The sequence below is a fragment of the Hippoglossus stenolepis genome, chromosome 14 (assembly GCF_022539355.2).
Source record: "Hippoglossus stenolepis isolate QCI-W04-F060 chromosome 14, HSTE1.2, whole genome shotgun sequence".
Lineage (NCBI taxonomy): Eukaryota > Metazoa > Chordata > Actinopteri > Pleuronectiformes > Pleuronectidae > Hippoglossus > Hippoglossus stenolepis.
The window spans coordinates 5,264,896-5,289,302 of record NC_061496.1 but is presented as its reverse complement, the minus strand read 5'-3'; the positions used below and the strand labels follow the sequence as shown (position 1 = coordinate 5,289,302).

The window sequence follows — 24,407 nt, the reverse complement described above, 5'->3', positions numbered from 1 at the left end:
TCTTCTTCCTAACCTTCCTTGTACCTTTCCGTCTAATTTCCCACCTCCTCCCCTGTTCCCCTCCTACTCCCTTCTTCCTCTCATCCTCCACTCCCTCCATCCCAAATCTTATCCTCCTCCCATTTTCCCTCTTCCTCTCCACTTGTGCTCTCTCCCTGTCTTCCACTCTTCATCCTCCTGTCCTTCTTCTTACTTCTCTTCCTCTTTCTGTTTAATTTGCTGCCTGTCCTCTCCTCACCTCTCTCTCCTCCTCCTCCTCCTCCTCGTCTTCCTCTCCTTCCTAAGTAAAATAACCAGTGGGTTTTTGCTTGGAAATTACATTTTGATTATATTCTTTGAATGGAAGAAAAAAAGAGGAGTGGAGTGATGGAAGTAAGGGAAGAGGGTGGAGAGGTAAAAGTAAAGATGGCCCTTTTTTTGATGCAGTCATGTAAAGTTTATTTTTCAGAGCTGCGCTGTCGTCGGGGATTTAAACCGAAGCTCGTCCAACATTTTACCTTAATTTCTGCTGTGGACGACAATGCAGCCGCTTTGTTTTCCCCGTCGGTTGTTTTTCTGTTTACTCACATGCATTATGTACGAATTCAGCACAAAAATAAATCTGACTTTTCAGACTAAATTATGAAATGAGGCTTCAAGAAGCAAACAGGTCCCTCAACTGAGACGCTGCACATCCAGCTTATTGGAAATTCAAGCAGCGAACATGATCGCCAGCAGGAAATGGTCCCGCACTGGAAGTGACAAATCTAATTTTAAACTTATAGGAGACCAAAATGTCTCGGAAGCCGGAGCGAGCAGAGGCTGTATGAAAGCAGAGCGTCTGTTCTGGTCCGCGACGCTGCAGCTGACGTCATGTTCTCTGTCTCTTGTCCCTCTGTGATAAGTTAATCACAGGACATTCAGATTCGTGGACATGGATCTGCTCTTTTCTGTCAAGTTACATCACATCTGGACGTCAAATTGCACGAAATTCAATCAGCCGCCTCCCACTGCTCGGCAGAAACCTCACAGATGAGATACAGTAGATCCAAAAATATACTTTAAATACAGACAGGGACGAAATTATATATTGTAGGATGGTATATTTTTAGTTCTGAGGTTAACCTAGTTCTACAGTTTGAGGGAGGCAGATTTTTGTTCTTTAAAAACATCAGGATGATTCTGTGTTTTGCAGTTTTGATCTTTCAAAACATGAAAGAGGCTTCAGATGGAAATCCCTTCTCAAACAGAGTTCAACCTCAGTCTCTGTGTGAACAATAACTGTTGTGTGGGCAGAGTCTCGCAGGCTTAAAGCGTCACAGTACGAACCTGAAAGCACTGAATGAAATGAAAAGTCTTAAGTGTTGAAGGAAGTTCACACGTTTGATCACCGATGTTTCTTATAGCTGTCACTTGAGACATTCTGTCCTTCTGTCTCCTTCCTCTTTACGTCATCCTGTCTTTGTTGGCATCTGTCGTCTCTCAATATGTCTCTAAATGCGTCTCTCTCTCCTGTCTCTCCGTCTCCGTCCCGCAGGGCAGAGAAGAAGGAGAGGTCGAGGTTAAAGACGGTCAGAGTGTCCAGGTCTCAGGACAGATCGGTGAGTGGTGACTTGTCAGATCTTTGATTGGTTTGTAGAACCAGCGTGCGTCTGACTTTGGAGTGTTGTCAATTCGGCACAGGAGAAAAACAACCTCTCCGAAACCATCAAGTTCGTTTTCACTGTAAAATCCTTTGTTGTGGTCTCGTCATCAATCCAGTCAACTTAAGAAAGCACCGACGAGTAGTTAAGGCTTAAAAGAAATAGCAACAAGTTATTTCTTTGATCTGGAAACTTCCTGCCTGAGTTCACATGCAACGTGACTTTAATCTCACTCACACATCGTGATGACGTGGGCTGACACACGAGTCTAACACCAGCTATTGATATCACTGTGGTGTCAGCTCGCTCTCTGCTTCCTCGCACCTTGTGAATCAGCAGCTCAGCACGGTGAAGAGCTGATAATTAAAAAATATCACACACACATACAGACACATACACACACATACACACACATACACACATACACACATACATACATGCCTACCCCCCGGCACAACAGTTTGAGAAATCTGCAATTAGTCTCACTCGTGTGTGTGTGTGTGTGTGTGTGTGTGTGTGTGTGTGTGTGTGTGTGTGTGTGTGTGTGTGTGTGTGTGTGTGTGGGGGCCCATGAGCTTTTAAATATGGCCTCTGTTGATAACAGTTAAGATTCTGTTGTGATCATCTTGGGTGTGATGATTAATTCTTTCTCTCTCTCTCTCTCTCTTCCTCTGCAGGATCAGGATGATAAAGGTAGGTATCTCCTCCATCAGGGACACCTGCTGGTCAGTTCCGGTACTTTACCTCCTACATGATGTTGAGGGACGTTTTACAGGATATTTGTTTAATCCCTAATTCTCAGACAAGCCCTTATACTCGATTGATAGCTGCAGGATCCTTAAGTCTTCATATGTACTAGTATGGTACTCAACTTCGTTTTCTTTTTTATTTAACCTGTTTCTCCCTAGTCCTGCAAATGTATGGAAGTACAGTATCCAGAGTGCACTGTTAACATTTGTCCTTTATTATATAGTAGAAGAAGTATTCAGTTGTGCTGTCGTTTACACACATAAATCCTACTTTTGGACAAGTGCTGCATCTTATGTATAGTGATCGAAGTGTGTGTTAATGTGAAACAGAAAGAATGAAAGACTGTGTGTGTGTGTGTGTTTTCTGTGTGCTTGTATGTGTGCTTGTATGTATGTGTGTTTGTGTTGCTGACTCTGACCTGTCTTGTCCTTCCAGAGCTGGTAACCTCTGGCACCAGCGATAGTGAGAGTAGTTCCTGTAAGTCTAGACCCTTATGTCTCTCTCTCTCTCTCTCTCTCTCTCTCTCTCTCTCTCTCTCTCTCTTTCTCTCTCTCTCTTTTCTCCTCTCTCTCTCTTCTCTCTCTCTCTCTCTCTCTCTTTCTCTCTCTCTCTCTCTCTTCTCTCTCTTCTTATTTTTTTGTTTTTTGTCCGTGGTGTGTGTGTCTCTGTGTGTCATTGTGGGAGTGTCATGCATACATGTACACATAAACATGTATTTGTGTGTTGTGCTTATTGTGTTTTTTATGTGCTGTGTGGGTGCATATATGTAGACATGTGAGTGTGTGTCTGTGTGTGCTTGCGTGTGTGTGCTTGTGTGTTTGTGTGTGTGTGTGTGTGTGTGTGTGTGTTTGTGTGTGTGTGTGTGCTTCTCCAGCCTGATTTTTCAGAGCTGTTGATGAAGCCAAAAGTGAAAAGTAGAAAAGGACGAGGTTGTGTTTTGATGTGACTCATCCACTGCTCCTCTGAATGTGTCCTCTCTGTTTGTCCACTCAGCCGGTCAGGAGGAGGTTTTACTCACCTACCAACCTGTCATGCAGCAGGAAGGTCAGTGCTTCACCCAATTCTCTCATTTTATTTTAAATCATTTTGTGTTTGTCAATCATGGACATTGATAAAAACATTTTCTAAATATATCGTCCTGTATTAATCAGTGTAAACATGATTATTCATTTATAAATATAATTAGTGCAGCTTCAAAGTGACTTAAACATGATTAAAAGGAGAAAAGTGGATGTTGTTGTGTTGGCATCTCAATGTGTGTCTTTGTGTGTATTGACGTGGTTCTGTTTCTCTTTTTCAGTTAATTACACGCGGCCGGTCATCGTGCTCGGACCAATGAAAGATCGGGTCAACGATGACCTCATCTCTGAGTTCCCTGACAAGTTTGGCTCGTGCGTCCCACGTGAGTCTCGTATAAGAACCGACAGAACGTATAGATCACCTATGTTGACCTTCACTCACATTGTGAAAACTGTCTAATCATGTTTATGATGCTGTAACAGACGCTGACGCCTCCTGAGATGTTTGTGTTTTATGCTTCTCAGCACTTTTTTTACGAACTCACTTAAAGTTGATGTTTAGCTTTAAGCAAAACTTTCCCACATAGTTCAGATTAGAGCAGACAAGTACATTTTCATCGTACACTTTTCACTTGGAACAATATCCAGACACTTTCAAGAGATTCATTGTTTGACAGGCAGCAGAGACGAGTTGTGAATCGAAAGTTAAAGTCAAATATTAAAATGAATCAGCTGATAGACTTTTATACAAATTCATGCAATTTGACAGATAAAAAAACTGAGAATAATAGCAACATGATAAAATTCCATAAAGCAAAACTAACAGAAAGGACCTGATATGTAACAATTTTTTAATGATGTGTAAAACCACTGATCCTCAGACACGACGCGGCCGCGGCGAGACTACGAGGTGGACGGCAGGGATTACCACTTCATGGCCTCCAGAGAGCTCATGGAGCAAGAGATCCAGGAGCATAAATTCATCGAGGCCGGACAGTACAACAACCATCTGTATGGAACCAGCATACAGTCTGTCCGAGAGGTCGCCGACAAGGTGAGACGCCGAGAGTCGTGACACGAGGAGGAACAAAACGACAGAGGAGACGGGATGAAGGGATCGATGGAGAACAGAATACACAGAGAAGCTTAATGATTTCTCTCTCTCTCTCTCTGTCTGACTCTGTCTCTCCACCAGGGTAAACATTGTATACTGGACGTATCAGGGAATGCAATAAAGCGTCTCCAGATGGCAGGCCTCCATCCCGTCGCTATTTTCATTAGCCCACGCAACGTCGACAACATCCTGTGAGTAACGTTCAAAACACCAGTGAATCTCACCATAAGGTCCAGTTAGTGGCAACGTTTTCCACATCACATGGTTTAACTTTTCACTTTCTCAAATGTTGAGCTTGAAATTTCATTCTTGACCTTGGAATCAGCGGTTTGCAAAACAATCCCATCAAAAGGTCAGTTTAGTAGTTTCCTCAGGAGCTTTTGTCCATATCACTCTGTCCTAGTCAAAGAACTTTAACATGGATGAGAGAAGGAGCAGTTCTGGGACGACCCAACAGGCTCCTGTCTGCTGATGAAGACAAGGACATATGGTCGAAAGCTCCAGGACAAGCCACTAATTGACTCCCAGTGCACAGCAACTGGCAACTACTGCAATTGGTTTGAGCGGGAGCAGTTATCAAGTCAATGTATTGGAATCTGTGTCTGGAAGGGAAAATGGCATCGCTACTTTCAAACTACAAAACGAGTTCTCATGTAGATTTGCTTGTTTGTTCACAAGTTTAATCTTGACAGAAATTGAAATAAATCAAGTTAAACTGACACAATTTACATTTGACACATTTGTCAGTGTCCTATGAACCAAACTCTTAGATAAATGTACACTCATTAACTTACCCCCGTGCACTGCTGCAGTTCCACTGTAATAAAGGTTAAAAGTCATCATATCATGGGACCATTGCTGAACTTTACACTGAGGTCAATGAGGTTTTTAAAGGTTCATATTCGTGGAAGAAGCTGTTGTAAAATGTGATGATGAAAGTGTACGTTACGTCTCAGTAATGATTTGTGACCCTGGTCTGTCTCCAGAGAGATGAACAAGCGCTTCACCGAGGAGCAGGCGAGGAAGACGTTCGACCGAGCGGTCAAACTGGAGCAGGAGTTCACAGAGTACTTTTCTGGTCAGTTCCACACGGGACCACACGGGCACGAGCCAGAGCTGCTTATCCCACAAACCAGTTCATGAGCTGCAAAGATCCTGAAGCAGAGAAAGCTCCCACCGCAGCTCTCACACAATCAAAAGCAGCAACACTTTTACATACAAAGTTATGAAATAATAATAATTATTATTATAAATATACCAAATCTATAAATAACTATAAATATACCATGTGTCAAATCACAGCACATTAAAAAACACAATGATGAAAATTGCCTGAGCTTAAGAAAGTTCAAGCCCCACATCTAATTGTTGATTATTATTATATTATATTAACTCCTAATACTGTCAATACTGTAACTGATCATACATTATGTGAATTTTGGCAATATTGATTATACAGACGTTCATCTGGCAACGCTGCCGCACCTTTGTCCAGATTCATGCCAACATTTTTACATCTTCCACATAAAAACCCTTACACTCACACACACACACACACACACACACACACACACACACACACACACACACACACACACACACACACACACACACACACACACAAACACACACATACGCATACGCATCTAAAAAAGACAAACTTTATGACCTGCTTTCCTCCTATTCCTTATTTTATTACATTTGCTTTGTGTCTCTCCTGTTGTTGTAGTTGGTCACTAAATTGTATTGTATTATTTCTATTAATAATTATAATAATGACCTTTTCTGCTACATCTCATATAATGGAGATTTTGATGATAGTTTATTTTCCGTGTGTTATATATAAATGTTTGTTGTGTAGTTGACGCAGTGTGTGTGTCTGTGTGTGTCTCTGTGCAGGAATCGTCCAGGGCTCGTCTCTAGAGGAGGTTTACTCGCAGGTGAAGCAGATCGTGGAGGAGCAGTCCGGTCCGTACATCTGGATACCAACCAAGGAGCGACTTTGAATAAACACATCACACACACATCACTCTTTCAATACTTCCTACTTCTCTAATTTTCTATTATCAGCCTGCTTCCTCTCTCTCTTTCTTTCTCCGGTGCACTCATCACGACGAACACACACACACACACACACACACACACATTCACACGAGCACATGAACTGGGACGAGGGCTGGGACTATCTGGGACTGCCAGTTCCTGAAGAGGGAGGAGCTCAAGTCTGTCCAGCAGCCTATTGGTGGATCTTCCTACAGCTCGGTTCCTTAATGTTTAAGGAGGTGGTTTCCAATCAAGGCGACATGTACCATTATCTGATTTGATTTCATTATTGTTGTTCTTATTGTTGTTGTCGTTGTTGTTTTCATATTAATGAAGGGTAATGCATCAATGTATGGGTTTGTAATGATAATATTGTCACCAAGAGGCAGACTTTTGCACGCTGTAGCTTTAAGAGCATGTTTTTGGGAGAAAACTTGATCTCCTCTTCCTGTCGGACCGTCTTTCCTCATGGCATCACTCCTGTTTAGAGTTTCTCTCTCTCCCTCGTCTTTTTCTTTCTATCTCTCATAACCCATCCCTCGTTCCATCCTCTCCTCTGTCAGACTTTAAATATGAGGTGAAAACTTTATAATGTGCCCCCAACCTTTTGGAATCAAGGGCCAAAAGGAAACTTTACGTACATTTACGGTTAAGAGATGTAGAAACTAAATATATATGAATATGAAGTTATTTAAGATTTCTAAGATCAGAATTTAAATAGATAGAATAGATGTTATTGTTTTTGAAGGCCCGAAAAGAAACACATCAGCCTCATAATGGTGGAAGAGCCCCTGTGGAGCCCTGAGCCGTTATTTATCAACTCTCTGAGAATATAGTAAGAGTATATATTTAAGAATAAAAACTTAAATCGCTGTAAGTAAAGATTAGGACACATTTATCAATGTATCCTGAAAGACTGATAATTGGTACAGGAAGCTGAATGACCGAAAACATCTGAGCCCACAGCCGAGGAGAGAAGGAACAGGCGGAGCGGTGAGAAAAGAAAAGTCAGTGGGACATCTAAAGGATTTTAAAGCTGCTATTTAAAGGTGAAATAGTTGCATAAAGTTGCATAAAGAGCAGCTTTCAAGTGATCACATGATTCATTTACTCTGAGCAGAAACGGCCAATTAGAGACATGTATTTAAACTACATTTGCCGGAAATCCGATACTTGTATTTCACTATTTCATATTTTACTCTGCAAAAACGTAATTTAAATGATTAATTTAAATATATAAATGAGGGAAATCTCCTGTGATGATCAAAAGAAACCCAAACTGATCAGGTAGTGAAAGCTGCTGCTGGTCGATACTCTACATCTCTACATAATAAAAAAGATAATAAATAGAATATAGTGTCACACTGACAAGTGGAAATCAATCGTTTTTAGTTGTGTTCTTGTCGTACCCCTGAGCCTGTTGAAGGAGATAATAAGTAGAAGAAAAAGTTATGTAAAATCTTATTAAATGTTCAAATCAAATCCAAATAACATGTAATCATGTTGCTTGAGCTCGATATTGTTCATCGTGACAAAAATAGTATTTTGTACAATCCCACTAAAACTATTGTATGTAAGAGTATAAGATACTTTATGTCAGAGGAAATTAAAATATATTTTAGTCTAGTGAATGATTTTTGGATTCATCTTTCACTTAAATTCAAAATTTAACTTTTAGCTCCTTGATAAATACGGGCACAGATCCTCTGATAAAGAAACTTGAGTAAATCCCACAATGTTTCACTGCCTTTCTTTCCCTCCTCATCCTCCTCTTCTCTTCTTCGCGCCTTCATTTTCCTCCTCTTGTCCTCTTGTCTCCTTTCCTCTCCACACTCACGTGACATTAGTTGAGCATTGAACAGTATCATCATCTTCTTCAACACTATCATCACGATCATAATCATCAGCATCATCGGTATAGCTTTCCTTCTTACTGTAGTTGCACTAATGAGGGCTGGTTTCATAAAAGTATCTTAGGGTCACAGGTCTGATACCGTCCCAGTGTTTCTCTGGTATTTATAGATGTGTGACGCATTCACTTGTCCTTCAGCTGATTCTCTGCTTTATAAAACTGGTTTGAAAGCCCTGAAGAGAGGACACATTTAGCATTTAGCAACTGAAGAGCTAAATCTTCCCCTCAGGAGTCGGTGGTGACCAAAAACGGAGCTAAAAGAGAGTGAAGTCAAAACCGCAGCTTAATGGAAAAGAACGACTATAATCTGCGTTGTCAAGTGTAACATTCAAGATGCTTTTGGTGACACAGCCCCCCGTATGGACCTTGTCAGCCCAACCACGACCCATCTCCACCCTCAACCCCCCACGGCAACTCCTCCACGCTGACTGGAGACCAGAGACACACAGAGAGGCCTGTTCTGTCAGCAGAGTAGCTCCCAGACCCGCATACTGGATAGTTTTGACCACGTGTGTTTCAAAAGCTTTAATATCTCCTCACAGAATGTTCAGCTAAACTCCAATCCCCCTCCTCGTGTGTTCCTCTGTGCGAATCGAGTAGACCGGTGGTGTTTGTCAGTTGACAGAAACAAACTCTCTGTATGACTCCGGCTGTGTGTTTCTAGCCAGGGGACCATGCCACTGTCTGTTAGAGTAAAGCACTGATGCAAAGAATCTATTACAGAGATGGATCTATATCTAACATATTATAATATTTATCCCTGCTCTAACTGCCTATTTTGGTACAAAAATGAATAAATAAAAGTCTTTATTGACATCTACTGAAATCCTTCCACTAATTACCACATATGATTTTTTTATTTTTCTGTCGTTGAATGTGAATATGATATATTAACTGTAAATATGAATATATTTTCCTTTACTTTCACCTGAACTGCAGGTTTGTATCGGACTCTGTGAATTTCTGATATGGCTCTTGTGTTGAGTTTTTACTCTGAATCCTCCGGATCTGTGCTACGTTCATAGCAAGTGTATTTAATAATCTCCATCTTTAATCTATTAATAGTTATGATAAGACACTGACAACACTGTACAAACTACCCTGGACAAATGTTTACAATACACATCAATACAACTCTTCCAACTACACAATAGGACCATTTATCCATTGTCCCCATCTGTGACATCGGCATTTAGGTAAAAAGACCAGTGTAATAATTACAAATACAAACTTACTTTCAATTCAACCTTTTCTCTAACTGTTGCTAAGAAAACTATTCCTCTGAACTAGAACATTCTAAATTTACTGTGAACGCTTAGTCATTTAAAAGAATAAGCAAAGTTTTTAAATCTTTAAAAGTAATATTCCAGTAATGGAACTGAGGACGAGGGAAATTAAAACTGCAACAGACTGCAGTAAATACTGGTTAACTTTTCTTTTACAAATGATGATGAGGATGATGTTCAGCAACAGCTTCTAATGCGAGACTTCACATCTGAAGTTCCACTAGTGGCCCCTGGACACACAGGTTTTCATTGTGCTCTGAGTTGAGCCTGTATAAACACACATCAGCCTCATCAACTCTGGCTGAACAAATCTCGCACTCTTTCGCACAAATCCACTCATGAACACACAAAACTTTATTAATCATTTACCATCTTAGTCTTTCTCTATCACACACAAACAGTTCCTGTCTCGGTCACACAGACTCACTCACTGCCGCTGGAGTTAATCAGTCACTGGCCATCACGGCAGGATGAGGTTCAGTATGAATGAGGTCACACTGGCCTCATTACACAGAAGAAGACCTGACCTCAAGGGAAGTGGAACCTTTTGGCCAGTGGCTTGATATTATGATCGTTAAGCTGTTGCCCAGAGGGAGCTTGTTTAAAGACAAAAGAACAGGCCCTAACATACGTCCTTGAGGGACACCATTTTCAATATGCAATGTCAATGACACAAAATCAACTTAACTAACAATATTTTTCACAACCAATAAATATAATGCATCATAGTCTGGCATGGATCTCAAACACATAATTTCCTCTTCTTGTTATTTCTGTCATATATGATGATTTTCTTACTTGCTTGTAGACAATTTTCCCATTTTTATATATTCAGCCAACCTGCCACGCACGTCAGCCACTGTCATGACTTTCCATCTAATTTGTTCCAAATTGCATCACTCTTTCCAGGAAACATAGTCACAGTTTTACAGAATTAATATGAAACAAAAGGGGGAAATTATGAAAAGGGCACATTTCAACATTAGTGACTCGTAGGAAAACTCTTGAACTTTTCAGGCTGTTAACAAAGCCTGAGATCTCATCTACTTTCAGCGTATGTCTAACCTCATTTATCTGTGTCACAATCTCAAGTCCAAGGTTCAGATCATAACACTTTGAGTTTGTCCAGTCCTTAGGTTCAACTTAACATGATCCGGGAATCACAGTTAATCTCCTGCAGTAAACCACTGTTATCAAACTCAGACACTACTGGGTCAATTAGTGTTGTTATGAACCAAAGTGCCGTTCACTCAGGGTTCACTGTAGATTCAAGTTGTTTGGATATTTTAGAGAAAGTCAGTTTTGCAGTGGTGACAGCGGAGGAGTAATAAACACACCAGGAGAGGAGAATAGCTCCGTCCTGACACCTCGGTGCGGCTGCCACCTCCATGTCATCTTCACTCTGTCACACTGTGGATGTTACTGCAGCAAAAATACAATCTGACTCCCCAGCCGGTTATAAACTCTGCAGTGAAATAACCTGCCCTACAGAAACAGCTATACAGTCACAGTTGAGACCATTTGAAAGCTGCACTGCATTTCTCCTCACATCATGTTGCATTAGCTGCACTGTGTTATACAAATACTTAGTGAAAACTGACTAAAGTTTTCTAATAACCAAAAGTAAAAAGGAAAGTAAATTCAAGTTAAAATGATCAGTTTTTATTTTAAACACTTCAGGAGTTCACTCAACTCACCAAATTAAGTTTTCAAAGACACCGACTTCTCAGCATAGATTCTGTTAAAGATATAAATCTCCAGTGATTCGTCTGTTCTGCAGTTTAAAGAAAACTTTTATTTTAGAAACTTGCTGTAGTTTGATCCATGTTTTCATAAGTTTCTTAGTAATGAGAACATTGTGAACCACGACGAAGGTCCATTTTGAGATCAATCCCTTCCCCCAGACGTTCAGCTGTAGTTCCTTATTTGCAGGGAAACATTTTATAGTGTTTACTTGTCTAAGTTGATCTGTAGTAACACACTGTTCATTCCATTTTATGTTTAAACTATAGATGTTCTAAGCTTTATTAGTCTTACCACCGATACTAGGTAATGTTTATGGCTGGATACTTAGAGCTATTACAGCTTTTATGATGAGGCTAGCTTCCTGTTTTTCACCAAATCTATGCAGAAATATTTAATGACCATAACCATGCAGCAATTTCAATTTGGCAGATGCTTCGAAGTGCGCAAAAGCTGGCAGAACATTTTGCAGCTGTTGGAAGTTGCCTGCATGTACTTTGTTATGCTAACTGCATAAAAACAGAATAAGGAATCCTAGTGTCATTAAGCTGTTCCCGTCTCCAGGAAGACAAGAAAAGTCCTGCATCAAAGATGATACGATGAGAGAAAAATCAAATATATAGATACGTATATTACAACAATTAATATGCCATAAACTATAATATAATTATGTCAAATTGAAAGTATGTAAGGACAGTACATGAAAAAATCTACATACTTAAATCCCTCCAATATGTCCAATGGGATATAACTAATACATTTACTGCATTAAAGCTACTTTATACTTTTTATTTCACTACATTTATCTGACAGCTACTGGTTACTTTTCTTACTGTTGCATAAAAAAATCATGTGCTAAGCTCTAAGTTGAGCCCATCAGTATTATACAGCACGTAAAACTGCTGATCCTCAGTATCTCAGCGACACCTCGGTGGTAGTTACAGGTCTGTCGCCCTATTTGTTACCTCACTATAAAACCACTTTTAGTTTGCTAGATCCAGATTTTTATCTGGAGACACCAAAGTGCACACATATAGATATCAGTTCATCAAATGTCCAAATGATTTTTATTCCATCAAGATCCAGGCTTTATTCCCTATCTTGCAATGTTGAAGAAAGTGATAACAAATTCCTGGATCTGCACCAAACTTTACTGGCTTCTTCCTTAGCTTATGTTCTATCCTTCAACCAAGTTCCGTAGAAATCCATTAAGTAGTTTTTGCGTAATCCTGCAAACAATCGAACGGGGGTGAAAACATAACCTCCTCGGTGGAGATAAAGATTAAACCAGTGGAACTCAACATATTTGACCTGTGACACATCACAGTACTTTTGCTGCTGATATTTTAAGTAAATTTCTGTAATAATACTTCTCTTTTACTTTTACTACACTGTGTGTTATGGAGGTTTTCTGGAAGCTGGTGAAAGGAGAACTCAGGCAGCAGCTGATACAATACAATACACAAACACTAACAGAGTAACATGAGCAATTGTCACCCCCCCAAGTCTCAAGATGTCTCCCACAGCTTCCCAGTAAATCTCCTTCTTCTTGCGTCACACATTCTTACGCGAAAAGGAGTTGAAGTGTGTCCTTCTCTGTCTGGAGCATCTGAGTTAGACATGAAAGTCCATGAGCGCAGACACTAGAATGTCCTGTTGGTTGGACCTATCTAAAACCTGACCTTGGGTCCTGCTTGGAGAGAGAAGGGAGTGTCTGTGGAACTAGACAGGCCCCACTCTCCCTATAGTGTTCAGATATAATGTGTAATATACCTTATATACATAATATCTGGTGGCATATAAAGTAATGTGTGAGGATGGTCAAAAATTCCTCAACACTGTGGTACCTCAGTAATTGGTAACTGACTTTTTCCAGCACACGCAGCAGGAGCACAAGCCTCGATTCAAACCCAGGAAATCCGCAGTGCAAGCTTTTACCTCCTCTACGCCTTCTTAGTCTCATTTCTCTTTAATGACCACATGACCACAGTCAGTGGAGTTATTATTTTTTGGGGTTCAGCTAAGTTATTGATTTCATTAGCCTCAGTTTTCAGTTTCAGATAAATCCAGCTCCTGAGCTTCACGTGCGTGTCAGTGAGGAAAGCAGGTAAACAGCCTGTTTGCCTGTGTTTGTCTCAGCAGCAGTGAGTCACTGACCAACATGAATCTGTTCCTCTCTGCCCATCAGTGGAAAACACCACAGTAGTAGAGCAGGGGAGCGAGGGGAGAGAGGGGAGAGGCAGGGGTGGGGTCCTGACTGTAAAAGACCTCTCTGTCTGGGCTGTGGCCGGCAGCCAGTCAGCAGCAGCAGCAGAGACGTGTCAGACCAGGTACTCCCTCTCCATAAACACTCAGAGTCTCATGATTCCTGAATGACCGGTGACTGGGTTGTAAACCACCAAAAAATACAACCTCCTCCAGCTTCACACGAGGACTTTAAGCCGAGTCTTGAAGATAGAAGTTGGACTTTGACTCTGGAGTCTTCATATAAAGTGGAGCAGAGGGAGAAGGAGTCTGTTTTACACCTTGTAACAGACGGAGCGAGGCCATGGCCACGTGGAGGACAGTGGGAGCTCTGCTGCTGATTATACCTGCAGGTAAGAGCTGCTTCATCACACCAGAGGTACATACTGTCAACGGTGTGTTTTAGTTTTGGATAAAGCCTTTCTGATGAGTTTAGATCTTTGTCCCACAAAGATTTATTAAAAACACAAAAATCTAAAACACAAAGAACACTTTTAGATAATTGAAGATATTTAAAGAGTTGTTAATATCCAAAGTGTTCAGAATAACTTTTGAAGTATGAAAATAATGTTAAGTACATGAATACAATTGTATTTTTTGTGAGTAGCTTTCCCAACAATGAACAAGAAGAATGTAACTTGTAACCGCAGGTGTTATGTTGTGATATTCAAAGTAAAGGCTGTGGGATGAGCGGTTGTAGCACCAGAAACTGAAGATTCTTCCTCATCAGACATTTTCTACTCAGGTTTGACCCTGAACACATAAATTGAAGCGTCGTCCTGATAACTTGTCACAGTTTGCATGTGAGTTACGAGCAGTTCAACAAACAGGGAATGTTCTCTTCTCAGTTTGCATTATTCGATTGGTTAAACTATCCAGTATTTAACAGTAAAAAATATGTGGGGAACGTCAAATAAATAGTAAATACATATATTTGTTTTACATCTTGTTATTCAGCTTGTGCTTCCACAGATTTATTTTACAACCTCCAGTGTGGGAAGAAACATTCTTTGACAGAAAGTACAGTGGAGTTGACGGAATATGCAAATATGGACACATTACTAAATAGGCCTGCAGGTCCCTGTGACCCCGAATGACCAGAAAGACACAAACAACAACAAAGACACAAACAACCACAAAGATATTCACAATGACCATAAGTAACATACATTGACCACAAAATCATATACAATGATCACAAAGAGATGAAAAGCATTACAAATTAGTTTCTTAGCCTCGTTTTCAGTCTGGATGTGTGTCTGATAGTTGAAGTGATGAGTCTTTTACTTCTCTGTGTGTAAACGCCCCTTGTGTCATGATCCATGGTTTTAGAGATTGAATCCTCGAGATGTTCTTTCATGAATCACATGAAGTGTTTGTGTGACTGATCGGCGAGCGGTCTCTGTGTGTCTCTCCCTCAGTGTTTGGCCAGAAGAGCATCAGCTGGTGCACCATCTCAGATGCAGAGCTGAGGAAATGTGAGGCCATGTCTCAGGCGTTCGCCAAAGTCTCCATCCGTCCATCCCTCAAATGTGTCAGTGGCGTGACAGTGGAGGGCTGCGTTCAGAAACTGGAGGTGGGGTTTTTAAAACAGGAACAGGAAACTTTAAACCTCACTGAAAACGTCTAAATCATATGTGATTACTGTAGTTTCATCATACGTAGATCAGTTTATTGAATATTAATTAAACCAACAATAATTTTTTATCAGTCAGGAATAGAATACTTAGAGCAGCAGAACACACTATCGAGCGTCAGATAACAGAGGCAGGATGGAAAGTTGCAATAAACTTCTTAATCAGTAATTCAGTTATCAGAGCGAACACAGCTGTTTATGACAAACACAAACTGGAAAATTCCTGATCTGTGAACAGTCTCCAGAAGCTGAAACGATGTGAAAAAGTGTAAATGCACATATGATAAATTTCACTAATTTGTAAATACTTGATATGAACCAAAACCATAATATTTTTCTCTTAAAAAAGTATGTTAACAAGTTGCTAAAGTTTAAAGTATGGATATGGTTGTTATGTTCCAGAGATTTATCCCTAAATGTTTTTAAATCACCATGAGGCCACAAAATATTATCCAATATTTGTCTCACATGATTTTTTATTTTTAACCTGTGTCTCTGCAGAGAAAAGAAGCTGATGCGGTTTCCATGTCAGGAACTGACATCTACGCGCTGGGAAAGACCGCCTCCTTCAAGATGGCCGCCAGTGAATCAAAGAACGACCGTAAGATTTGAATAATGATTTATACACAGACACGACACGTTCAGACATGTCCTCCCACATGTTTGTATTTATCTTTTCATATTGAGCCAGTTTCAGCTTTTACAATGATCTGCTGGTTTGGTAACCTCAGTGTGAAGGCTCGGTTTGTCATGAAATGTTTGTAATCTGCCAGAAAACCAGCGGCACCAACTTTAATAATGTTGGCCATGTTGATGAAGTTAGTCAGAGGACAAAGGCCATTGGCAGACACTACACACCCTCCTCACCCGTCTCCTTCCCTCAGAGGGAGGAGAGGGAGGCCAATTCTACCGTGATCTATTTATCTGTTCTAGATCTCATTTCTGGTCAATGACAACAACACATTGCTGTTAAACTTAGTGTTCCAGTGTCGTACGTGTGTGAACACCTGTGCTGTTGTCTCCTCAGGCACCGGCGCCTCCTACTACGCAGTTGCTGTGGTGAAGAAAGCGAATCCAGGCATCAACATCCACAACCTGGCAGGAAAGAAGAGCTGCCACACTGGGAAGGGCCGGACGGCCGGCTGGAATATGCCTCTGGGATACTTCATAGACCAGGGCTACATGTCTGTGATGGGCTGCAAGTTCTCACAGGGTAGGACAGATTTTCATTCTCACAAATACATACATATACAGAACATGCAGAGAGCTGGAGGGATATGTGTGTGTCTGTTTGTGTTCAGCTGTGGCAGATTTCTTCGACGTGAGCTGCATCCCCGGCGCCAACGAGGCCGGTGACCCCCCGTCTCTGTGTCAGCTGTGCAGAGGAGACGAGAGTGGAGCGTTCAAATGTGACAAGAGCCCCAAGGAGAGATACTACAGCTATGAAGGAGCTTTCAGGTGACACACATTCATCCTCACACACGAAGAAGTTACTGTCGATGTTCCGTCCTTTCCTTGGCTGCATCCTTTATTTTCATTGTCTTCTCTTTTGGGGCGACCTCTGTAGATGTCTCACTGAGGATGCAGGACAGGTGGCCTTCATCAAACACACAACAGTGGAGGAGAACACTGAAGGTATCATCTTAGTTACCTATTAAGGAGGCAACGCCAAAAATATACTTTGTATCATGTTAAAACATGAAAGGTTTATTGGTCGAACTAAAAGTTTTTCATGTTACTCATCATATCATAAAAATATTGTCTTGTTATGATGAAATTAATTTAATAATAAGAAAACCAAACTTACCACAAAATGAACTCTCATCAGATATAAGAACTACGTCAAATGAGGTACGGATACTGATTTATAGTCGGAGCCATGTCCCATTCATAAACATGGAGCAGGTGGGGTTTATGACCTATATTGCAGCCAGCCACCAGGGGGCAGTCAGGGCGCTTTGGCTTCATCATTCATCATGTCATCCAGCTTTATTTACAGTCTACGTGTCTGTTAGCTAATCAGTTAATGTTTCACCAGGTCTAGGTCCAGCGTGGGCAAATCTCCTGAAGTCCTCCGACTATGAGCTGTTGTGTCGCGACGGCACCAGAGCTTCCATCTCTCAGTGGAAAACGTGTCATCTGGTCCGCGTCCCATTCCGAGGCATCGTGGTCCGCAGTGATGTCACTCCCTCCGTGGTGTTTAACCTGCTGAAGGAGGGACTGGTGCGTCTTCACTCACAAACACCGTGACAGTAACAACCCTAAAAAAACACTAAAGTTGGATCTAAACCTTTAAACCTTAAAGCAACACTATGAAACTTTTTATCTTAAATATGTTTTTGTTGGTTCGCTGACTGTGAATATGGAGAATGTGAAGAGTCACAGCTTCAATTGTCAGAATCAGGTCCAGCAAGTAGATCTGAACTGCAGATCAGATAAAAAGACTTCGAGGTTACTAAATACCTGAGTTTATCTCCAATATTCAGCAGGAAACTTTTAAAATATGAAGAATTCTAAACAGAGTTTGGTGGATTTGTTACAGCGGCATCTCCCCTGGTTCAGGAAGCTGGGGATTATGGGTAATATCAATGTGGTGGAAAAAGATCGTATAAGCCAACGTTGTCTTTAAAGGTCCAATGTGTAAGATTAACGTGAAAGGGATCCATCGGCCCCTAACCCCTGAGGAGGTGCCTTGTGTTTTATGAGGGAGGTGAGCAGGATGCACAGTTCTGTTACAATCCAGCATCGTGTGTCAGTTCAGTGAGGGTGACTACGCAGTCATAGCTTCACTCAACACAAGACAGACTTTATTCGTCCTCTTTCTATGAAGTACATCCTCTACCTTAGCTTGTTTATGACAAACACTCATATCTCTCTAGTGCTAAAAGAGGGCGCCCAGTAGCCACTGCACCTGTGTTCGTTGTGTTGATGCCGTGTAACTTCTTGTCTCTAGGAAAAGTCGGACTTCAAAATGTTTTCATCTGCGGAGTACGGAGGAGGAACGGTGCTGTTCTCCGACTCAACCACCATATTAAAGGAGGTGGAGTCAGACGACCCCGAAAGGTGGATGGGCCGGTACTATTACAACGCTCTGAGAGCCATGGACTGTAAACCAGAAGGTGAATACATCTATCCATCTATCTATCTATCTATCTATCTATCTATCTATCTATCCATCTCGACTAAGAAAGAAGTTGTTGCTATCTCGATGATGTATTTAATTTTGCGGCTATTTATCTGTAATTATTCCAGATAATCTGCGGTGGTGTGTGTTGTCCGGCGCTGAACAGCAGAAGTGTGCTGACATGGCCAAAGCCTTCAGACTAAAAGGTCTGACTCCAGACATCCAGTGTGTCTATGGAGACTCTGTGACCGACTGCATGAGCAGAATCAAGGTGACACTGCAGTGATTTTCACTTCAAAATAAAAGATCTTGAGCTTCAAGAGAGTGTTGAGAGTGAAATACTGATGATTCACATTCAAGAGTTAATTTAAAATGATCTAAAACTGAGTACACCAAGATAACTGATCAAAACTTACTGGAAAAAAATTTAAATACTCAAGAGTGTGATGAACTGCTTACAATCGCAGAGGCCATATTCAGAGAAAATGTATTTAATGTTTACTTCGACTTTTTAGTTTAACCCATGTCCCTTCTGCTAACATGGAGGAGGCAGGGTTTGTGATCAATGGGGGTTCCAGATGATTTGGCTTCACTTATGGGAGCTGTCACGTCGTCCATCTTTACAAACAGTCTTTGGTTTGGACGCTGGAACAATGGACCAACCATCCACACACATGTTAGCATGACTGACAGAAACCAGTGGCTGCTAACTGCAACCGTCTTCTTCTATTTCTTCTTGGCGTATAGAACAAGGAGGCTGATGCCGTCACTCTGGATGGAGGATACATTTTCACAGCAGGCAAAGACTATGGCTTGGTCCCTGCGACTGGCGAGAGCTACACAGGTTAAAAAAACACACAAACAAGACCACAGTCGCACGCTCTGGGTTCAAACACAGCGCGTACAAACGTGTCGTTTTTCTCTCTCTGCAGAGGAAAGTGATGGCTCCATATACTACGCCGTGGCCGTGGTGAAAAAGAGCAGCCTTGACATCCGCAGCCTTGACGACCTGCGCGGCCGCCGCTCCTGTCACACCGGATACGGTCGCTCGGCCGGCTGGAACATCCCCGTAGCAGCGCTGATGGAGAGAGGCCTGATCGCCCCTCAGCACTGTGCGATACCCCAAGGTCAGTGAGAGGTGTGACAGTTAGGGATGGTGGCAGAGGTGTGAACTGCAGCGAGTCAGCTCAACTCACTCACAATGGTTTGTTTTCAACTGTTTTTAAGGGATATAACATTTCATTTCTTTATTGATTGATCCATTTCTGTAAAACTGCTGCTGATTAGTTTTTCATGGCGAGTGGGGCAAGTTTTTAACAAGTTATTTTTTTAAGAAATAATTTCTTGTGCTTCAGATAAACAACATATTTGGTGTAAAAGCTTTTCCCTCCAGTGTTTGACTTTGTGTTTCCCGTCTCTCCCATGATGCTCAGCGGTGGGAGGTTTCTTCCAGCAGAGCTGTGTGCCAGGTGCCAATCAGCCTGGTTTCCCCAGCAACCTGTGTGGTTTGTGTGCGGGAGACGCCTCGGGACAGAACAAATGTGAGAAGGGGAAGGACCTCTATGATGGATACAACGGTGCATTCAGGTACACGACGCTGGAACGTCACAAAACACTTTGCATGTTCGTAATACTACAATGCCCATGAGCCTAGTTCCTGTTGCAATGGGAAAGAAGCCAGCAGCACATTCATAACACTTACTTATTGAATTTTGGGGGAAAAAACATCAGCGTTCTCACATTTATTGCAAAAAATAAATCAGAAACAAAAGTAAATCTCCAGATTGTGTCATTACTTTGATCTTTGGCTTTCACCTGTTGTTTGAGATACAAATCAGGAATTTTAAGCTCAGCGATTGGATGTTTCTTATTGTACAAAACTTAAAAAGATCTGGTAAATGTCTTACTTTTAGTTTTAATGTTCACAGACTTACATCTTTATTTTGAAAAAAAAGGAATATTTAGAGGACTAGTTTCCTAAACTCATGTCCCACACTACACGTGTCTGTCTGTCTTCTCTCAGGTGTCTGGCAAGCGGAAACGGAGACGTGGCGTTCGTCAAGCATTCTACCGTCTTCCAAAACACAGATGGTGAGACGAGGAACTCCGAGATACAAAATGCTCTTCTCAGGTTTATAAGGGACGTGTAGTAAACCCCCTGCCTCTGTGTGTTCGTTCAGGTAACTCTGCAGAATCGTGGGCAACGCTCCTCCACTCCGGTGATTTCCAGCTGCTCTGTGCTCATGGCACTAAAGCCGAGGTCACCCAGTACAGAAGCTGTAACCTGGCTCGAGTCCCTGCCCACGCTGTGATGGTCCGGCCTGACACCAACATCCACGCCGTCTATGGACTCCTGGACCGCGGACAGGTAGGAGTGTCCACACCGGGGATAGAAGGGAGGGACACGTAATCCTTCAGAGTAAAGGACTTTAGCCTTTGTAAGAGTTATGACATCATCGTAAGGTCACGAAGCTACAACAGGATTTTCTCATTTTTCATTAATAAGAATTATGTGCTGTTAGACAATCAAATCCAAAAGACAAAAAAAATGCACCATGAGAGAAAAGCAATCTTCTCATGTTGGTAAAAAAAGATAACAAATACAAATAATATTAAAAAGTAATTCATGTAACTGATTCATCTGTCTTTGTCTCTTCCTCTCTCTGTGTCCCTGTAGATTTATTATAAGAACGACACAGGTACTGGTTTCAGGATGTTTGACTCGCAGGCCTATCAGGGCAGTGATCTCATCTTCAAAGACTCCACTGTTCGCCTCATGGGGGTCGGGGACAGGAGGACCTACCAGGAGTGGCTGGGACAGGCCTACATGGACTCACTGGTCATGATGGAGTGTAATTCATCCACTGCAGGTAAATCAAAATCACAATTCTCATTCCGACAGTCAAATCCCAATCAAATAAATTTACAGCGAGTAACATTACTTTTGGAATAATGTGCAGGTGTAATCATGGAGTGATGGTATCAAGGTCCCATTGACAGGACCTCTAATATAAATCATTTTCATAACAACTACCTAAAATAACATAAACCCTCTGTGGGAAAAATCTTCTTAGGTGTAGTTGGATTTTTAGTTGGGTGGAGGTGGAGTTTAAGAACTATACTGCAGCCAGCCACCAGGGGGCGATACAGCTGATTTGGCATTACTATTGGGGAACAGTCATGTCGTCCATCTTAACATTCACGATTCAGATTGATACAACCGCCTCATGCACTAAATATGAAGCTGCAGCTAATAGGAGGCAACGTAGTTTATGCTGCGCTGGAGTTATCGTAATTACCAGTTACCGAGTTGTAAAAAGTGTTTACGTCAACATCTAAGTCTTGATAAAGTATGGGAAAGTAAACGTTTTCTGAAACCTCTGATTCATTTGACTTTTACGGACTTTTGTTCGAAAATTACAGAAGCACGGGGAAAAGCAGGTTAACTTAATGTCCACTGTAAAAGTAATTAAGTGCTAATCTTCAATAATTAAAGTGTTTGAACCCCAACACAGCAAAACAACTCAACACCATTACACTAGAGGTGCTTTTAAACAAACCATCCACTTGCTAGCGACAGTCTTTGAAAAGATGTGTGAGTTAGCTGTTTTGTTTTGCAAGTATTTAGCTGAAATATCCAGACACGACTCACTTCCTGTCTGTATTTGTGCGTTCAGTCCGATTATATGAAAGCCACGTTTAATCAGACAGGGTGGAGATACAATCAGTAAAATTAAATTGCTGTATGTCACTTTGTTTTGAAATGTGAATTAAGCTCTCAGTCTCTACTGCAATAAGAGCTGGTATTAAAAACGTGGCAAGATGTGGTGAGAAGTGATTTCTTTCTTCTCTCCTTTCCATCAAAGTCCAGGCAGGACTGTCTAAGATATTACAGATGATGTAATTTACAAAAAGTTCATCAGCAATACACTATCTAAGAGGGAAGATGAAAAATTCATTCCGCTGTATATGAGTCATGATGTCACATGGATGGATGGAAGATAAATGGACAGAGATGATTGTGAAATGAGATTGTGAAATGTTCAGGGAATGAAAGTGAAGTTCATCGAACTCTTCATTTCATGTCTGACAACGACTTCAGACGCAGTTTAGGGAAACTGATATGAATTGTCATTGCACAGAATAGCCTCTCATCTCAGAGTTTACTCCCTTTAAGCCAGAAACTGTGACAACGTTGTTTACAATATTACTAATATTTCCCAATTTCTCCCCCCCCTCACAGTGATGTCCTCCGTGTGGCTGCTGCTGATGACCCTGCTCAGCCTCATGATGACCAACCTCTAGATAACAACGCACAGAATGACACAGACAATCCTCCCTCTATTCCCCTCCTCTTTTGATTCTTCCTCTTTTTCACTTCCTCCATGACGTGGACATCTCCCTTCCTCCCTCCTGTGTCCCTTGTTTTTTTATCTTCCACCACTCGACCACAGTTAATTTCAGCCACTTCAGCTTTTTGTGGAGACACACTCCTTCTCTCCTTCTCTCCCTGAATGTGTTTTTAATCGTAAATCTGGATTTGAATCGTGCTTTCAGCCGTTGTCAATCAGGCATCGCTGCCACGTTGTTTACGGAGGGTGAGCTGCCATATCAGTGTGTATGCTGCCACCTGTTACATTGCGTTAGTGGGTGTTAGTACCTGCCTGTCTGTCCCAAGCTTGTTTTACAAAGAGCAGTGTGACCTTAACCTCGCGTGACCATTGGCAGAGGTTTCACGTGGATGTAGAAATCAGATTGTTGCTCTGCTGCCACTTGCTCTGTGAGTAATGGACGAAGCCTTATCTTAGTTCAGGCTGTGTGTTTCTAATAGAAGCTAATGCCATATCAGTGAATATGCACTAGTGCTGCCTCCACACAGAGCTGTGGTCAGGACGCTGTCATGAGGAGTTTTCATCCACAGGCTGTCGGCTTCATGTGTTCTCCTCAAAAGCTTTCAAATGAAAGATATAAATGATTTAATTCAGCATAATAATAATAATAATTATAATAATCATCTTAACTTCATTTCTTTTGCACTTTTCTTATTGCTTTGCAAAATGATTAAACAAGAAATGTAAATTATTAGAAATGCATTAATTTGCTGCCTACAGATGCTCATTTAAAGCTTTTGCTGTATAATTCTTGAGTTGTTTTATTATTTCTTTAGTTCTTCTGCAACCATTTCCCCCCCAAAAAAATTGTTAAGACATTTAGACACAAATTGAGTAACTCTAGCTCAGTGGTTTGGGGAGAACATGAAGAAAACATCCTGTGGGTTTTGTGAGTGGGATTTAGTGACATCCCGCAGTGACTGGCAGTGAAGGTGCAGGTTGAACGGGATACGAATTATGCCTGTCGATATCATTATCATAATAAAACCGTTATTCTTGGTTTCATGTGATGAAAACACAATTGTGAATAAAATTAAATACTTTTCAATAATTTCCTCCTAAATCCACAGTTAAGAAGCAATAATCGCTACTCGACTCTTCTGATATCTGATGTGCTTCCTGCTGCTCGACACTGTTTCTGTTGTTTAACTGTTGATTGGATGTGTATTTTCCTATATGTTGAGATTTCTATTTTTATATGAAGTTCAGGTGCCATATCAGTGTATATGTACTGACTCATGCTGTCAGAAACCAATGTCTCCTTTCCCCCTTGATATGGAATTATTTCTCTGTGAAATGATGTCACATGTGACTAATATTTAGTGGCCAGGCCAGTGTGTCTGCATAAGTATTGAAACATAAAGCTTTTTTTCTCTACTTTTTACAAATGAAATAAAGTTTATGCTGCAAAATTCACTGTTGATCTTTTATTTATTTTGGGGTATTTATGTTGTTGATGTTCATTTTCCGTTGCTTCTAGCTTCTGATCACGACTTATACGAGGATCTGTATCATGTAGCAGT

General features: G+C 41.2%; 2 protein-coding genes across 8 annotated transcripts in view; both read left to right on the top strand.

Moving 5' to 3' along the window:
- The window catches only part of LOC118121252 (discs large homolog 1-like protein), a 99,860-nt gene extending 90,584 nt beyond the window's left edge, over positions 1-9,276 (top strand). For 6 of the 7 annotated variants that reach the window (XM_047342964.1, XM_047342968.1, XM_047342967.1 and 3 more), the window contains 9 exons: positions 1,517-1,580; positions 2,300-2,315; positions 2,808-2,849; positions 3,366-3,416; positions 3,673-3,774; positions 4,273-4,445; positions 4,587-4,696; positions 5,492-5,583; positions 6,405-9,276. In XM_047342964.1, the coding sequence (XP_047198920.1) occupies positions 1,517-1,580; positions 2,300-2,315; positions 2,808-2,849; positions 3,366-3,416; positions 3,673-3,774; positions 4,273-4,445; positions 4,587-4,696; positions 5,492-5,583; positions 6,405-6,511 (757 nt within the window). In that variant the 3' untranslated portion in view covers positions 6,512-9,276. The remainder of the gene's footprint in view (positions 1-1,516; positions 1,581-2,299; positions 2,316-2,807; positions 2,850-3,365; positions 3,417-3,672; positions 3,775-4,272; positions 4,446-4,586; positions 4,697-5,491; positions 5,584-6,404) is intronic. The other variant, XM_047342965.1, reaches the window with a different exon arrangement.
- A 4,600-nt stretch (positions 9,277-13,876) lies between these two features.
- Positions 13,877-24,300, top strand: meltf (melanotransferrin). Its single transcript, XM_035176632.2, has 16 exons — positions 13,877-14,086; positions 15,155-15,309; positions 15,871-15,970; positions 16,397-16,582; positions 16,671-16,827; positions 16,937-17,004; positions 17,408-17,592; positions 18,323-18,488; positions 18,622-18,764; positions 19,241-19,337; positions 19,426-19,620; positions 19,927-20,080; positions 20,517-20,584; positions 20,674-20,861; positions 21,171-21,363; positions 22,737-24,300. Exons 1-16 carry the CDS (start codon positions 14,038-14,040, stop codon positions 22,796-22,798), a joined length of 2,166 nt encoding a protein of 721 aa, XP_035032523.1. The 5' UTR covers positions 13,877-14,037; the 3' UTR covers positions 22,799-24,300.
- The last annotated feature ends 107 nt before the right edge of the window (positions 24,301-24,407 follow it).